This window comes from Brassica rapa, chromosome A09 (assembly GCF_000309985.2).
Source record: "Brassica rapa cultivar Chiifu-401-42 chromosome A09, CAAS_Brap_v3.01, whole genome shotgun sequence".
In the NCBI taxonomy this organism is placed as follows: Eukaryota; Viridiplantae; Streptophyta; class Magnoliopsida; order Brassicales; family Brassicaceae; genus Brassica; species Brassica rapa.
Genome location: NC_024803.2, coordinates 33,577,024 through 33,594,859, shown reverse-complemented (window position 1 = coordinate 33,594,859; position 17,836 = coordinate 33,577,024). Strand labels below are relative to the sequence as shown.

Genomic DNA, 17,836 nt, shown 5'->3' with positions numbered 1-17,836 from the left:
AAACTATAAGTTTCCAGCACTATTTTTCAACTGTTGTTGAACTATATTATTCACCTTCCATCTAATTTATTAAAACTGAAGTACAAATATAAATTGATCCTAACTTTCCTAAAAAATTACAATAGAATACCATTAACCTTTTAATCAATAACAGTTCCTATATTTAAGCAAACACATTAATTAATACAATATCAATAGTTAAAATAAAAAGAATCTGCAATTGCTTAATTTATGAAATATTATTTCTATATATACTATCAAATAAATGGGTAATGTGTCGATTTAATCATAAATGTTAATTACATTTAAAGCCAATATTTCTCATATCTATTTATACAGAACTAATCAATTTTATGGAAACAATCTGTTTGCTTATCAAATTTGACTTACACGATTTATATTAATTATGTTAGCCAATGTTTGTTATTATTATATCATAATTACCTATTTAGATTACTTTTATGATTTGATGGCTTTAGTACAATGGATTAATATAAACCCCCAAATTAAAATGTATATATAATTTAAAATATAAAGTAATTGACCTATTTTATCTAATATAGTTTAAAATATATCATATTGCACAAAGTATTTATTTTAAAGAATATATATAATAAATGTGTATAATTTTATAAAACAAATATCATCTAATAAGACCTAATTATCTAATTCATTAAGAACTAAAATGTATATTCGACATAAAAATGAATTATTATAATAAGTAAATGATATATAAATAAACAAATATAACATTATTGTTATATATTTATAAGAAATTAAAACAAATGGCAATTTTAAACAATTAAAAAATTATATTAAAAATTATTAAATATTGGTAAGTGGTAAAAATAATAGAATCAATCATATATGAAAATTTTGAACAACAGCTTTGAAGTACACCTGCACGGACGTGCGGATCATAATCTAGTAATAATTAAACTGCCATCCAACAACATGATTTTTTCCATAGTCGGCTTGATAAATAATATATTTGTTTATGAGTTTATTTGACAAAATCAACGAGACAGATTATAACCAGTGCTTAATCTAAAGCAAAGGAAAAAAAATGGTTTTGTTTTAAATTATTTTATCAATATTTTTTTATTATTTGTGTGCTTCTAACTCATTGTAATTTCAATAAATCGGTATTAGACTATTTTACGTCATTCTCAATTGTTGCTGACAATAATAAAATAAGTAAGAGACATCGCAGCATATGTATTCAGTATTCATATCATACAGAAAAAGCCACAAGACAAAAAAAAAAGTAATTACTAATTAGCAATCACATTTGTATTTACACGAACAAAATATTAACAGGCAAAACCCCGAAAAGTGAAGAAAATAGTAAAAATATGGAATTTTGCAAAACATATTCATCAGATAAAGAGAAAAGAAAATCAGAAACTTAGTAATGAAAATTAAATCTCAAAACCCAATGAATAGTTTACATATTGACTAATTATATACAAAAAACTTCAAATATTTGCCGCCATCTTCAATTCCCTATTGAATTTAGCCTTGGAGGAGTGTCTCCGGCGATACTCTTTGTTATTCCCTGAAGGCTCCACCACATCCGCCGCGAATCTCACCTTCTTCTTCATCACCGCATTCTCTGGTGATCCTAAAACAAAATGAATTGCCTCCAATTTATCAAACTGTTCATAATAAACTTTACAAAAGAAAATATAGAACATGATTTTGTTAACGTACGGATTTCAAGTTCAAACTTGTCCAAGTAATCGGAGAGAAGATGCTTGTGGAATTGACTCGCGACGAACACCACGCTCCCAGAGACGGCAAAAACAGCCATGAAACCTAAAGAACTTTCCATATATATATCTCTCTCTAAGGTTTATTCTTTTTTTTTTTTTGAACAACCTCTAAGGTTTATTCTGTTACTAATAAAATCGATCTTAATTCTCTGAGAATAAATAAAGAATGATAAGTTTGGTTGCATTAATTAGGGGAAGATGCTAGGAAGGAGAAGGGATCAGGGGACATGATCGGAGAAGATAGACGGAGAAGCAGAGAGGAAGAGAGAAACGGAAGAAGCATTGCGTAAAAAAATTAACAAGAAGGACAGAGAGGATTGATCGAAGAATGGCGTTGTATAAAAAGAGAGTTTTTATTTTCTCTTTATTTTGGCCAACAAACAAACAACTCATAATAAAATATGCATAAATCGAATTAATAATAATAAAATTGTGTGCTATTTTTATATTTTTTGTTTATTTGTTATAGTTTCTTCTATGAATTGAAAAAGCTTCACCAGTCACCACCTCTTCATATATTTTGGTGTCTTTCTCAATAGAGTAGAACAATTTGAACTCTTTCACTTTTTTTGGTTTCTTGTTCTAAATGATGTCACAAAAATTCCAAAAATATAACACAGAGAATGTCAGGCACTTGAGTGTTTCTATATTTTTGTTTTTGTTTTAAAATAGGGATTAGAACTTCCCCATTGCAAGGTTCTAAAGAAGACACTTTAAGAACCTGATGCAACTTTTTGGAGACACATATATCTATTTTTTATTAGTTAATTTTTTATAGAAATTAAATTTAAATATAGAATCACAATACATTAAAAGATTTACCTTTTATTGCTGATAACCTTAGATAAACATCTTTATAGATGAGTATGCTTTAAGGCGGGGATCCTCAGAGCTAAAGATTTCGTGTATATTATTATTAGTACTATTATGTTTTTTTTTATAATTTTTACAAATCAACTTGCTTTTTTGTCCCATTAGTGAAGTCAACTTTGTTTGCCTGTATGAAAAACAATTGAAGGATAATAACTGCCAAGTTCTCTTAGCAAAAAAAAAATACTGCCAAGTTCTATATAGAATGATCGTTTTGTCAAATGGGTGAAGGATAGGAAGTTTGCTTTCAATATAATAAAAAATCAAATGATTTTTTCATAGGATAACATAAAAATAAATAGAGGTGATGGCGAGGTCGGGAAATAGATATGGCTCATTTTGAGATGTGGTTCCAACGACCTCTTCAATGGGTGTGGTGACATGTGGTGTTCGATCTGTTTTTTTTTTGTTTTTTCATACAGTTTTAATTTTTATTTTTTTAACTTTTCAGTTTTGGGGAAATGTATAATCCAGAGGAAAAATCATATATACAAATAATGAGAAGGTAGAATTGTGAATATTTAGATTACTACAAATAGTTTGGGTTGTTGAAAATGCCGCCTACAAGAGTCAATTCGTGAACAAGAATGACTTTTGTTCTGCATGTTTCTCACATCGTCCATGGAGATGATGTGGATATGTGCGGCACTCGTTACAGTGGTAAACCCATGCATGCACATTTTCATTTATGATCGCGAGAGAGGTGAGATCGCTCAAAGTATTGAAATAAAGACAAGGTTGAGATGACGTATAGAGAAATTTGGTTGCAGTTAACTTTCTGGGATGACATTGAGAACATCATATGTTTGGAAACCTAATTATATTAAGTTGTTTGGTAATCCATTGGAAAATAAGTGGAAATATATATATAAACACAAGCAAACTTAATTTACAAAATAAATGCACAAGATATACAAAAAGAAAAAAATAGTACTCCCTCTATTTCATAAAAAAAATGTCATTTAAACACATCTCACGCTTAATAATACAATTCAATGCAAAAAAAAAGACACATTTCACGCAGATTGAAAAATGATTAAATATACTAATGTACTCCTATTTAATGTATAATTATTTAATTGAAAATAATTTAACTAAACATCTATTGGTTATTTAAAAGGATAAAAATATATTTATTATGAAAATTCACATTAGAAATGCATAATGAAACTTTATTGAAACAAGAAAAAAATGTTAAAATGATGTTCTTTATGAAACAAATAGAATAAGAAATACACAAGTTATAAATGTATTGTATCTAAATTAATGTTGGAGTATGGAGCTTCATCAATGCTAAGAGGTTGGAGGTAGCCACTTCGTGATTACAATATAATAATGTACTGTGAACTGGCATGGTCCGCATGAAGGAAATTTATTGATGATCATAATATATATTGAAAAGTTTCAATATTGGTAAGAGAATTTGCCATGTTTTAGCATTAACACCAATTGGTAGATTAGATCAAAAATACAATAAAAATTATATAACATGCAGCGAAAGACTCTATAATTGTGAGAAACTAAATCGTAATAGTTGTTTTTTTTTATTTTTATTAATTAACTCTGAAATAAGTAGAAATATATATTAACAAACTTACAAAGTGAACAAATATATCATAGCCGCAAAGCGCACTCGTTTCATTAAGGCAAATCTCTATTTCTTCTCCGTTTACGTCATGCCTGATTTGTTCATATCGAACCTTGACAAGGAGCTTGTTTAGGCCTGGGAGATCGGGTGACCATTCGGGTTTGGTTCAGATTCAATTGGTTTTGGGTTTATAAATTTTAGCCCTATTCGGGTATTATAAAAGTTTGTTTCGGATTTTGTTACATAGATACAGACTTCAGAACCGCCATAAGACAATCTTCAGTTGAGAACACAACATATTAAGATAGTCTTCAGTTCAAAACACATATTAAACACACATTTCAAATCCCACATAAGACAATATACAATACAATGATCAAAGCCGAAAAGAAACAAAAGAGTAAGATGACTAATGAAGAAGTAACTTGAACCAGACATAAGACAACTTTTTGTTCACAAAAACACATGATTAAATCCAAACTGGCAAACTCCAAACTGAAAACCCATTACTTGATTGCATAGGAGAGAACGATGTGTAATGCTCACCTCTGAGTGATTTCTTGACATCTCTAACAAAGGAGACAATGACTTTCAGTGGTTTTGTATCTCCAGTTTAAGCAATCGTGGTTACTTATATAAATTTCAAATTCGCTGAACAGAAGGGAAGACAAATCAGAGGGGATCATGATTGGCAAAGAATATAGGGTTAGCAAGATATTTGGGGAGCTTATATGAGATTTCGCACAACAATCTCAGTGTCAATTGAGATTGTAAAATGGGAAATATGAAATGATAAGAGGAAAAAGTAGCTCAAAGTTTTGATATCCATTTTACCTGATTGGGTGGGTGGTATTTATCCAACCCGAACCGACACACATCTTACCAAAATAATGAGACCAATCAGGTATGTCTCAAGATCTGAACCCGAGCTGAACCAATTTTATCGGACTGGGTTTGGTTCGGGTAATCGGGTTATTTGCCTTGGCCTAAGCTTGTATGTGTAGTAGTTGAATGACATGAAGTGTGACCAACCAATAGAAACCAGAACTTTATGCCAAAGACAAAAGGAGTATTAATCAATGCACTGGAGTTGCAAAACTCGTATGTATGTCAGATGATAGGTCTCAGGATTTGATTATCTGAAACTGTATATGGATCTTAATTAGAAGTAAACATCTCACTGTAAATAAAAGTTTAGAACATGTCTAAACGTAGATAAAGTTGGATAAGAACAATATTGTATTATTTTGTCCGGATGTCCCCAAAAAAAAATTTTGTCCAACAAAAAAATTGTTTGTAATATTGAAATCGTTCAAAATGAACCGAAAAGATCTTGACTTTGAATATGAAGCTGTATATAATATACATTCACGAAGGAACCACCATCGAGCATGAAAATCATCACAGTTACTAAAGCTAAAGTTATGGCCTTCTTCAAAATCCATTAAGCTTGCCTATATTGCTAATCTTAGTTACTTTTAGATCAACATGTCTTCTAGTTCCACAATGAGACATTTTTACATGCGATGAAATGAAAATGTTTTTGCAATCACATGCTGCTACAACACCACAAGAATCAAATGTCATAAACTATTAGGCATTAAAGTAAATGAAAATGGAAAAGATAAATTCAAACATTCTTCTTAATTGATTAATTCACATTCTCAAAACAAATACTTTACATAATTTCAATATATCACATTCATAGCTATATCAATTTTTGAAAAATTTATTCATTTTTTCTTCAACTATTCAGTTATAAATTTTTATCGAATTTTCCTTCAACTATTTCTATATAATTATTTCTTTTTTTCTTCCTAATCAACAAATGAAATCGAAATCAATCACATATGGAAGCGAAATCTCAAATCCAAATTAATGCATATGGAAATAAAAACCCAAATAAAAATATGTAAATAAATATTTTAACGAAATCTCATAGATCTAAATCGACACATATAGAAATGAAATCTCAAATCAACATATAAAAATGAAATATCATGAATCTTAATCATTCCAATCAAACATGAGATCTAAGGCTAAAGAAACAAACGACATATCCATTATAATCAAAATCAACACATATTAAAATGAAATCTCAAATCAATATTGACGCATATGGAAATGAAATCTTAAATAAAAATTGACGCATATGAAAATGAAATATCATATATTTAAATTAGTCAAATCAAACACAAGATCTAAGACAAAGGAAACAAAAGACACAATCATTATAATCAAAATCATTGCATATTGAAATGAAATCTCAAATCAAAATTGAGGCATATGGAAATGATATCTCTAATCAAAATATGGAAATGAAACCTCATAGATCAAAATCGATGCATATGAAACTGAAATCTCCAATCAAAATCGACGCATATGGAAATGAAATATCAAAGAAAAATATGGAACCAAACATGAAAATGAAATATCATAGATCTAAATTATTGCATAAGAGTATGAAATCTCAAATAAAAATTGACGCATATGTAAATGAAATATCATAAATCTAGATGAAAAATAAGATACAAAATGTCTAGATTAAAAATAGTATATACAACCCCATAATCAAATGTTATAAACTATTAGCATTAAAGTAATTGAGAATATAAAAGATAAATTCAAACTTTCTTCTTAATTGTCTTGAAAAACAAATTTAAATTCACATCATCAAAACTTCTACGTTACTTAATTTCAATATATCACATTCATAGTTTATCCAATTTTCAAAAAAAAATTGATTCAGTTTTTCTTCAGCTATTCAGTTATAAGTTAGCCAAATCAACAATTTAAACAATAAAACTCCACAAAGATATCACAACAACTAAAATGAGCACTACTTGACTTGTACATAATTATTTATCCTTTTTCCGATCAACACATATGAAAATGAACTCAAATTCAGATTGACGCATATGAAAATGAAAACTCAAATCAAAATATGAAAACAAGTATAGAAATGAAATATCATAGATCTAAATCAACACATATGGAAATAGAATCTCAATTCAAAATCAACGCATATAAAAATCAAATATCATAAATCTAAACCATTCAAATCAAACATGAAATCTAAGGCTAAAAAAAACAAAATTCACATCCATTATAATCAAAATGAATGCATATGAAAATGAAATATGAAATCAAATCGATGCATATGGAAATAAAATCTGAAATCAAAATCGACACATATTGAATTGAAATATCATTGATCTAAATCAGTTCAATCAAACACAAGATATAAGACCAAATAATCAATAGACTCAATCATTATAGATAAAATCAATGATATGGAAACGAAACATTAAAGTAAAATTGATGCATATGGAAAAGAAATTTCAAATTAAAATATGGAAACCAATATGGAAATGAAACCTCATAGATCTAAGTCGATGCACATGAAAATAAATCTCTAATTAAAACCGACGCATATGAAAATGAAATATCATAGGTTTTTTTTTTTTTGACATTGATTAAAAAACTACAACTACTCTGCTACCGTTAGACTAGCTCCAGGGACTAGCCATGTGGGTGCAGAGACACTGACGAGAGGGCTTAGCTTGCGTGATCGGCCACTTTTGGTGAGGGAGTCCGCTTGCGTGTTTAGAGATCTTGGAATAGCAGCTATAGAGAACTTCAAGAATTCATTTGACAGTGCTTTGATTTCGTCTAGCTCTGGCGCCAATGCTGGCCATTCCGTATCTGTGTGGATAATCTTCACAAGCTGTTCACAGTCGGATAGTACATGAATCTCACTTCTCCCGATTTTAAGTAGCTCCTGTAAAGCCCAAATTATTCTTTCCGCTTCCGCGTTGAGGGGCGAGGCCGAGCTGATATCACCTCTAGCGCCAAACAAAATAGGGCGGTTTTCATCTAGTAGCGAGAACCCAAGTCCCGTTGCTTCCTTATCATCGATCCATGAGGCATCTACTTGGCATATCCACCTCTCTGAAGCAGCCACTCTTTCTGTTACTGACACTTGCTGGGATCTATTATCCACTGATGGCAGGTTCTCTTCCCCAATTTCGACGATCTCCACAACAATCTGGGCTATCCGCCAGCTCTCAGCTTCCTTTATCGCAAGTTGTATCGTATCCAGAGGAGAGATATCTTTATTATTGAAAACTTTTTCGTTTCTTGCCTTCCATATATACCACATGATCCATGGAAAGGCTTCCATCTGTTGCGAAAGCACACCTAGCGATTTTGCTCTGAATAGCAGGTAATCAAAGTTTGCATAGATAGAACTACTCGGGAAATACCCCGGAGATGTTGCAATAGGTGACAGAGCCCAGCTTTGGAGGGCTGGTGGGCATTCGAAGAGAGTGTGATTAATCGACTCTGTCACTGATCCACACCGTACACAGGAGCTCTCCTGGGTGCAATGGCGAAACTTCAGCTGCTCCGCCGTCGCAATGAAGCCTGAGATTGAGCTCCATAAGAAATGTTTAATTTTTCGTGGTGCTTTTAGCTTCCATATAGCTTTCTTGAGACCTACGGTACTAGGTTCAACGGTTGCGGGGAAGTGTTGTCGAGTTCTCATCTCGTGAGCCACTTCATATCCCGACTTAACGGTATAGAGTCCTGACTTCGTGAAGTCCCAGCTAACACAGTCCTGACATCCAGTTTTGCTTATACGTAATGATAATATTCTTTGAACATCATCTGTACGTACAAATTCGTTTAGCATAGTGACGTTCCAGGTCTTGGACTGTTGTTCGATGAGGTGATGGACTCTAAGCTCAGGGTCATAGACATTGCCTCTCCTCACTGGAGGTCGTGCAGGTGTGCCCGGTATCCATGGCTCTTCCCAGACCTTTGTGTCGTACCCATTTCCAATCCTTTTACGGAGGCCATGTTGCAGTAACGGTCGCGCAGCGGTGATGCTTCTCCATCCGTATGATGGGTTGTGTGCCGTACCAACAGCCATAGGGTTAGAGTGTCTATAGTATCTACCCTTCAGCACTCTAGCGAGGAGCGAGTGTGGGAATTTTAGGAGCCGCCACATCTGCTTAGCCAGTAGGGCGAGATTAAAATCTCGAAAATTTCGGAACCCCAAACCGCCACATTCTAGTGGGAGACAAATCTTATCCCAGGCTATCCAATGAAGGCCTCTGTTGTTCTGCTTGGTGCTCCACCAGTATCTGGATACCGCACTAGTTAAGTTCTGGGTGATCCCTTGTGGTAGGAGATAACAAGACATCACATATGACGGTACCGCCTGGGCAATCGATTTGATTTGGACCTCCTTGCCTCCCTTAGATAAGAGCTTCGCTGACCACGAGTTGGACTGGAGATTTTGATTTATTCAGTTGTTGTCCTGAGGCTTTTCCGTAGACGTCAATGAGTCGCATTAATTCGCGACATTCTTCATGTTCCGCTTTACAGAAGAATAGACTATCGTCGGCAAACAGAAGGTGTGATACCGAGGGGCATGCTCGAGAAATCTTGATGCCGGACAGCTTCTTTTCAGCTTCAGCATGCTTAATCTGAGATATCAACACCTCTGTGCAGAGAATGAATAAGAAAGGAGATAAGGGATCGCCTTGCCGTAGACCGCGAGAGGGAACAATGTGTCCTTTTGCTTCTCCATTGATTAGAACTTGGTACGAAACCGATGAAATACATGTCATGATCCAGTGTATCCATCGGTTATCAAATCCCATCTTTTCCATGAGTGTTTCTAGGAAGCTCCATTCAACTCGATCATACGCTTTGCTCATATCTGTCTTGATGGCAACATATTTGCTCTGGCAGCTTGGATTCGTGCGAAGAGCGTGGAACATCTCCTGTGCAACTAGGATGTTATCTGTAATGAGACGTCGAGCCACAAAGGCTGATTGTGTTTCCGTTATCAAATCCGGGAGCACCTTTTTTAATCGAGAAGATAAGACCTTGGAGATGATTTTATAGCTGACATTGCATAGACTGATTGGGCGGAACTCTGACATGGACTGCGGCCTCTCCGTTTTAGGGATGAGGCATATGTTGGTCTCATTAAGCCGTGGATCCATCTCCCCAGAAGCAAAAAATTCTTGTACCGTCTTGATAATATCTTTTCCGATCACTTTCCAAAATTTTTGGAAGAAGAGACTAGTCATTCCGTCTGGTCCTGGTGCTTTCTCTGGATTTATCGCAAAAACTGCTTCTTTAATCTCTTCTTCTGACGGTGCTCTGGTCAATAGAGTGTTCATATCCTCGGTGACAGACGCGGTAATAAACCGGAAAGCTTCCTCACAATCCTCAGGCGTGGATGATGTGAATAAGTTGTGGAAGTATTCTGTCGCCAAATGCTCTATGCCTTCTTCAGTTTCAATCCAATTTCCCATCGAATCAAGAAGCTTTGTTATACGATTACGCGCTCGACGCTGCTTTGTCTTTGCGTGGAAAAACTTTGTATTTCTATCCCCTTCTTTAAGCCACAAAGCCCTACTCTTCTGTTTCCAAAATAGTTCTTCTTCACGGTAAGCTTCACATAGTTTCCACTTGAGCTCGAGTTCCTCCTCTCCTGATATGGTGTCATCGTTTTGAACCTGGTCCAGTCGACGTTTTAGCTCTTCTATCAGCTTCTTATTGTTCGACGGGTTACTTTTCTTCCACCGAGAGATAGCCTTACGGCAGTTTCTGATTTTCTCGTACAGTTGGGGAAATTCGCTGGAATCATCCAGTCCCCATCCTTGCTTGACCGTGTCGATGAAGCCATCTTTACCAAACCACCTCCTATCAAATTTAAAACCTCTTCTTCCTCGCCCTGCCTTTGATTTTATTCGAACCATTACAGGCCTGTGATCAGAACCCCATCGTAGAAGATACTCCACATCAGTGTGGGAAAAAATTTGATGCCAGTCTTCATTACCAACTGCTCTATCAAGGCGACATTGGATTCTTCCTGTTCTTCTCCTACCGGCCCAGGAGAAAAAATTGCCAGAATGTGGAAATTCAATCATACCACACGTCGCTAGCATGTTCTTGAAAGCTAGGAAGGATGACTCCGTCCGCTTCCTCCCTCCCTTTTTTTTCCAGGTTACTTGTGATTTCATTGAAGTCCCCCACCATCAACCATGCTCCTGTACGTCTCAAACTGATTCTCATAAGCCGTTCCCATACTCTTTCGCGGTATTCAACTACCGGATCACCATACACAAAGGTCATGAAGACCTTGTGTCCTTCACTCTTTGCTGCTATATCAATCATTCTCTCATTTGAGAATTCAATGTTCACTTCAGCATCATCCATATAAAATAAAGCTAGTCCACCGCTTCGCCCAGCTGGTTCCACGGTGAACAAATTATCATAACCAAAATCAAATTTAAAGTCTTGCATAAAGGAAAAATTATTTTTTGTTTCAGAAAGAAAAAGAAATCTAGGATTAAAACAACGATATAGCTCCTGGAGATGTTGTTTCGTCAGGTACGCTCCAGCCCCCTGACAGTTCCAAGCAATTGCACTCATATTCGAGAACTGGATGGTTTCTGGGACACCACCGAACCTGAGTTTGACACTGGTTTTCTGCTTGATCTCGCAGAAGGATACACCTCATGGCAAGGGAATTTTAAGGAGCTTCGAGTCGAAACGTCAGCCACTCTCGGAGCTTTCAGTTGTTTTACTTTCGGAGACAGTCGTCCCCTGTTAGCCAGCTTCTTGGACGCAGATGCTCCTTTGAGTTCTGGGCTCCGTGATCCTCTTCTCTTCCCACCAGCAGGAGGGAGCATCGTATTATTCTTTTCCAAGGATCGCTTTGTTGTGATTTCCTGAGATGTCACTTTCAGATCAAGTGCTGCTGATTTTTTCATATATTCCGGACGTGAAAGAGAAGTCGCTCTGGAGGGCGAGAGTTGCGAGATCGCCTCGATCCGCCCATCCTCTGTATCTTGCTCTGCTGCCAGGTTCTCTTTCTCTGGTATTTCTCCTTCTGATATTTCATCAAGCAGGTCATCATCATCCACCGGCTCCTCATTCATGGTAAGCTCAGCGTACTCATCAATGATTTTATCAATATCGTCCTCTTCCTTATCCTTCGTTGAATAGCCATGTTCACAGTTCGAAAGATGTGATGAGTTCGCTCCCAAAACCTTCCTAGCGACCTCTGTCCTGACATTTATGTTGGTCTCCGACTCCTTCTCCAAACTTGGAATGAAGGTCGCAGCTTCCTTTTCTACATTTGTCTCATCATCAGCAATCCCATTTTCAGTTAATCCTTCGAGCCCCACCTGGCCGTTATTTCTCCTCTCTTCTAAGCCTTGGTCCCGGGGGGTACTTGTTGGTGTTGTTGCTTTGTCCTTTCTCACCGGTCTCCACTCCATATGGGTTGGTGGTGACCGGGAGCGTCTCCCCCCAAGATGTCCTCTCTGCCACTTACTCTGTACGTTTTCGGAGATAGTACGTTGCGAGTCTGGTGAGATCCTTCTTCTGTAGCTATGGTTCTCAAATCTCTCCACCTGTTTCTCTTTTTGGTTCGCATAGTTAAGATAGCTTTCAGTTCGCATCTCTTGTCTCTCTTTAGGTCTCCATTCCGAGGAGGAACATGTATCTTTGTACTTTCCTCTGGATTCTACTCTTGAACTGTTGTGATACGGGTGGTATCTCTCCCGATTCCGGGGAAGTTCAGAGCGAGTAGAATTATCCAGACGATTCCAAACATCTTTAGACTGGGCCTCACGTCTATCTGTGAGCCTGTTACGGAGGTCATGAGATGTTTCCTGGCCATGGCGCTCTTCATAGCGTCTCTCTCTCCTTTGGTATTGCTGGTACGAGCTATCGCTCCTACGTTCCCTGTCTCTGGAATCACGGTGGTTTGTTGTGCTTTGATACACTTCTGCATTACGGCGATATGGAGTCGAGAAGGCTTCTTTAGTTGCCCTTTCTTCTTGATCTTTTTGTTCAATCCTCAGGAGTCGGTTCTTTTCTCTTTGAACTTCAGACAAATCCGGGCAGGTTCCTTCTTCATGTGTAATTCTCTTACAAGTATAGCAATGTCTATGCAGATCCTCATACTTAATGGTAACTTTGACGACATCTCCATTATCAAAGCCAACTTTGCACTCGAATTTCAGCGGGAGATCACCATTGATGAACACTTTAACTCACCCCCCCTCTATATCTGCTGAATCATAGGTTCCAAGCGCACTCCCTACACTCTGGTAAGTTTCCAACTTCTTGTAGTGTATTGGTATTCCTGAAACAGTAGCCCATAACAATAGCATGTTGGGAAAGTCTTCCTTGATAGTTGGGATCCATCTTTCCAGTGAGAAGCTCCACTTATTGAAGTGGCATGGCCGTCGTTGAAGGACTTTCAGTAAATCTTCCTCTTTATCAAAGTCAAATTGAAACTTATCGTTTCCTAAGTTCGTGCCTTTTACTCGACCTTCGACGTCCCAGATTCTACGCTTTGGCATATGCTTTAAGAGTGCTTCAACGCTTCTGCCATCCGAATGAAACATACGTCCCACCAGAGTGAGCTTAAACTTTTCTATCAGGTCCGAGTTATCAAAGGCCGGAACCCTAATGATCTCCTCGTTATCTTCTCGTCGCCCTCTCTTCATCGTGCTGGAAGAGCCCCCTTTGCCTCTGGATCCTAAAGCTCGTTGCATTATGTTCCTTATTTAGAAGCTTGGTTACCAAGAAATCGCACCAGTTGGTGGAATTAAGGGAAAAGGTTAACAAAACGCTGTATTGATACAGGACACCGGTTAGCTGAGAGGAGTGTTCGATAGTCTCCCTCTCCTCCTTGCTCACTTCACGTCACAGATCTGACTTCGCCCGAAATTTCGCCTCAGAGCCCTAGGCGGCTAGGGTTTTGGCTGTAACTGAAATATCATAGGTTTAAATCAGTGCAATCAAACACGAGATCTAATACCATGAAAACATAAGACACAACCATTATAATCAAAATAAACGCATATGAAAAGAAAATCTTAAATCAAAATCGATGCATATGGAAATAAAATCTCAAATAAAAATATGGAACCAACTTGGAAAATAAATCACATATATCTAAATTGATGCATATGAGTATGAAATTTCAAAACAAAATCGACACATATGTAAATGAAATATCATAAATCTAAATCAGTTCAATCAAACACGAGATCTACGACCAATGAAAAAAAATACATATATTATAATCAAAAGAAACGCATATGGAAATGAAATCTCAAATCAAAATTGATGCTTAAAGAAATGAAGTTCAACTTAAAAGCAGAAACAATTAAATATTTTCTTAAAATAGAAAGGAAAATGTAATAGTTAATTATTATTTTTTGTTTTATAAACCAATTAACAATTGAAGTTTTATTGCATTAAAAAGAAAAATAGTATAATTCTTTCTGATCTTTGTGAGTTCTGATTTTACATAAAGTACATGAACAATAATGTGAACTCTGACTGTATGTGATCATTTGACAAAAAATATGAAGTTTTAGTAATAAAAGATTAAAAAATTTGTTGCATATCATCCTTGAGAAGTGTATCAGTTAAACCAATTCGGTATAAGAAAAGTAAAATCTATGACCATTACTTGTATTGAGAGCGGTTTGTTGATAAAATCTTTCAAATCAAATCTCTCAAACCGAAGACAAAACAATAAACCGGTTTGCATACAAGTAATGGTTAAGACTTCTTTTTTTAAATAACATTGATAATTGATTGGTTAACTAATAATAATAAAAGCTAATAGAGAAACCGGTTTGCATACAAGTAATGGTTAAGACTTCTTTTCTTAAATAACATTGATAATTGATTGGTTAACTAATAATAATAAGAGCTAATAGAGAAGACATGTAAAACGACAAAGAAACTTGATAGTGGCGTACATTTGAGAGATCTTTCACTCTTTCTACTCTCATTAGAACGACAAAAGAAACAACATTATGAAATTGATAAATAAACCAAATGGCAAGGCCGGCTTTATCCGTCAGAACCTATTAAAATATCAGGGGCGCCAATTGCTATAATGTTCACTTTAGTCTAGTATCACATGAATTTTTTAATTTGACTTGCAGCCATTATGTTCGAAATCTATTTTTCTTTTCTTTTTTGATAATTATAATGCTCTTTTTTACAGGCTCCCTTCTTCCTTAGATAATAATTTTTTTTCTTGTTTTGACAGTCGTCAAAAATATTGAGGATTTCATATAAATTCTACTATCCCTAGGCATTATTAAAATACAATTTATCTTCTTTCCAAAAAAAAATTATGTTAACAAGAAATTTAATAACAATTAGCTTGAATTATAAATTGTGCATATTCCAGGTTTCATTGTGATTGATTTTAATATAAATAAATGCATCTCCTATTAATTCATTTTCTGTTATTCTACTATTTTTGCAAGTATTAGTATAAAAATTAGAAACTTTTGAGTGTTAATAATATTTGGTACTATTTTGATTACATACTTAATATATCGTAAAAACAAAATCTAAGTATGATCAACGGGCAAATTTTTTTTGTAGGCATCATTGAAATCCGGACAGGCACTGCCAAATGGGTTTATCGTCATCGTCTCATTGGGTCTCCAATGAAGATCTGAACAGCTGAGTGTACTTATTATTACAAAATCACAGCAAAAGGAAAAAAATGAGAAAGAGAAGAGAATGTTTGTTTCCCAGGCCGAAGATACAAGAAGCAAAGATCAGTATCCCCAGTAGTCGTTACGGATTTCATCATCAAACTTCTTTTTGAGTTCTGGGTGCTTCTCAAAGTACTCATCTGCAGTCATGGTGCTGAGCTTTTTCTGATCACGCCAACACATAAAAGACAATGAATCATACATCAGAATCTTAAGTTGACAAAAATACACATCAATTGAACTTTGTATAAGATAAATGGAGGTGCTTACGCTTATCTCCTGGACATCAACAATTTCTTTCTCTAGCCGTTCAGACTCCTTGAGCGATTTCTGTTCTGCTTCTTTCAGTTCCACCAGCTACATATATATCGAATGAAACAATGGCAGCCAAAAGAAACGACTAAGTTAAGACCCTTGTCAAAAACATTGTAAAACAATGGAGGGAGTTTCTAAGCTATTGCTCACCAAAGCATCGAACTTTGGCTTGTATTCAGGAGTAACAGTGTCCACGAACTTGGGAATCTCAACACCTGCAGCAAAACAAAAAGAGTAAACAAAAAAAAATCAACTTATTCCCCCTCAAAATTTAATTTGATATACATCTCCATAGTCCCAACCAACAGAAATAGAAAAGAAACAACAATCACGAGTAATGAGAATTTCAATTTCAAGTTTTAATGTGGAGCAGATCTCTTTCGCTATCTCTCAAGACTTCTCAGTCATCAATCATCGTATCATACTTGATCACTAATTGCACAAACTAGTTGAAACGAATTTGTTAAGTGTATTTGTATCATAACATATACTGTATCTGTAAGTCAGGATTCTGGTTTGAAGATGCGCATGACAAACAGAAGCTGCACTAAATTTCAAAACCACAAATACGAGCAAAGAAATGCAGAGACAGGTTGTGTTGAAGAATAAGATTAGCAGAAGAACCTACTGTCATAAGCTTCCTTGTACATGTCAACAATGCCAGACCCAATACCCTTTCTGTAGAAATCCCAATCAATAGGTTCAGGCTCCTACAACAAAAAGAAAGACCAATCAGCCCACACAAACCAAAGAATCAGATAACAGATGGTATGATCAAGGTAACAAGATGCAAAAACCAATGATCAGAGCACAAGTAGAACTATAGCCCTATCAATAGAAAAAAAAATGGTCAGCATCAATGCTTTCCTTCACAAAGATTCACCCTTTCAATTGCAAATCAGATCTTAAACAAATATGCATTTCTCCAACATCTGATCCAGATTACTATTGTACGAATGAACTAGATGAGAAAGGGAATCAATCAGAAGAGCGAACCTGACTGAACTTGGTTTGGAGCTGAGTGTTAACCTCATCGAAAGCACGACGGAGGTTAGAGAACTCTCTTCGAGCCTCATCGGTCACAAGAACCTTCGCCATCCCTTCCCAATCAATCGTCCTCGAAGCTTTGAACGCCACATCCGCTACTTTCTTACCGGCTCCGCTCATTTTTTTGTTCACCCTGATGAAATGCTTGCGATGAGGAGGAGGAGGAGGAGGAGGAAGATGAAGTAAGCGTCGTCCGATCTGACCAATGAAGGGGATGGGATGCCCTAAAATTCCAAAAAGCCTTACAGGTCCTTTCATTTTTCTTTTCTTTATAATTTAGTCCCTTTTTAATTTAATTTTCATAAAACGACCCAATTAACTTTCAATACATGCCATTTGGCTCTCTTGGAAAAGATTACAAATCTTAATAATGGTTAACCTTCCAAAAAAATACTAAACATGAAACTTCCAGTTAATCCTGGTGAGAGAGGGAACACAAAATATATACTCAATCAACACCAAACAAGAAGATGCATTGGTTAAATACTTGGATATGGAACCAAGCAAAGATGAGGACTCTAAACAACTCCACAAGATTATTCAATCTGGTAAAGGGTTGCAAAGCCATTCAGTTTTTTTACTAGTTTGGGTACAATAGCATGATTTGGTTTTATACCTCACGAGAGTATTTAAGTTGACCAAGATCGATTAGTAGCTATACTTGATGTGCA

General features: G+C 35.5%; 2 protein-coding genes and 1 long non-coding RNA gene across 3 annotated transcripts; 1 reads left to right on the top strand and 2 right to left on the bottom strand.

Annotated features, from left to right (window-relative positions):
* Positions 1–1,313: 1,313 nt before the first annotated feature.
* LOC103841167 lies at positions 1,314–2,133 on the bottom strand. The gene is made up of 3 exons (XM_009117691.3): positions 1,882–2,133; positions 1,714–1,846; positions 1,314–1,624 (listed from the first exon to the last, which is right to left on the bottom strand). Exons 2-3 carry the CDS (start codon positions 1,832–1,834, stop codon positions 1,479–1,481), a joined length of 267 nt encoding a protein of 88 aa, XP_009115939.1. The 5' UTR covers positions 1,835–1,846; positions 1,882–2,133; the 3' UTR covers positions 1,314–1,478.
* Positions 1,637–15,804, top strand: LOC117128539. Its single transcript, XR_004451885.1, has 3 exons — positions 1,637–1,853; positions 1,889–7,687; positions 14,057–15,804. It is a non-coding gene; the product is annotated as an uncharacterized LOC117128539 (long non-coding RNA).
* On the bottom strand, positions 15,659–17,438 carry LOC103841166 (ATP synthase subunit d, mitochondrial). Its single transcript, XM_009117689.3, has 5 exons — positions 17,115–17,438; positions 16,747–16,828; positions 16,269–16,333; positions 16,074–16,160; positions 15,659–15,968 (listed from the first exon to the last, which is right to left on the bottom strand). The coding sequence occupies exons 1-5, from the start codon at positions 17,421–17,423 to the stop codon at positions 15,867–15,869; spliced, it is 645 nt and encodes a 214-aa protein (XP_009115937.1). The 5' UTR covers positions 17,424–17,438; the 3' UTR covers positions 15,659–15,866.
* Positions 17,439–17,836: the final 398 nt, after the last annotated feature.

Bases quoted from the DNA above. Each gene is read 5' to 3' on its own strand.
- LOC103841167 (XM_009117691.3), bottom strand. From the start codon at position 1,834: ATGGAAAGTTCTTTAGGTTTCATGGCTGTTTTTGCCGTCTCTGGGAGC. The intron at 1,625-1,713 runs GTACGTTAACAA...ATTTTGTTTTAG, and splicing joins CAAGTTTGAACTTGAAATCC to GATCACCAGAGAATGCGGTG.
- LOC103841166 (XM_009117689.3), bottom strand. From the start codon at position 17,423: ATGAAAGGACCTGTAAGGCTTTTTGGAATTTTAGGGCATCCCATCCCC. The intron at 16,161-16,268 runs GTGAGCAATAGC...ATATATATGTAG, and splicing joins AGCCAAAGTTCGATGCTTTG to CTGGTGGAACTGAAAGAAGC. The intron at 15,969-16,073 runs GTAAGCACCTCC...TGGCGTGATCAG, and splicing joins TTGATGTCCAGGAGATAAGC to AAAAAGCTCAGCACCATGAC.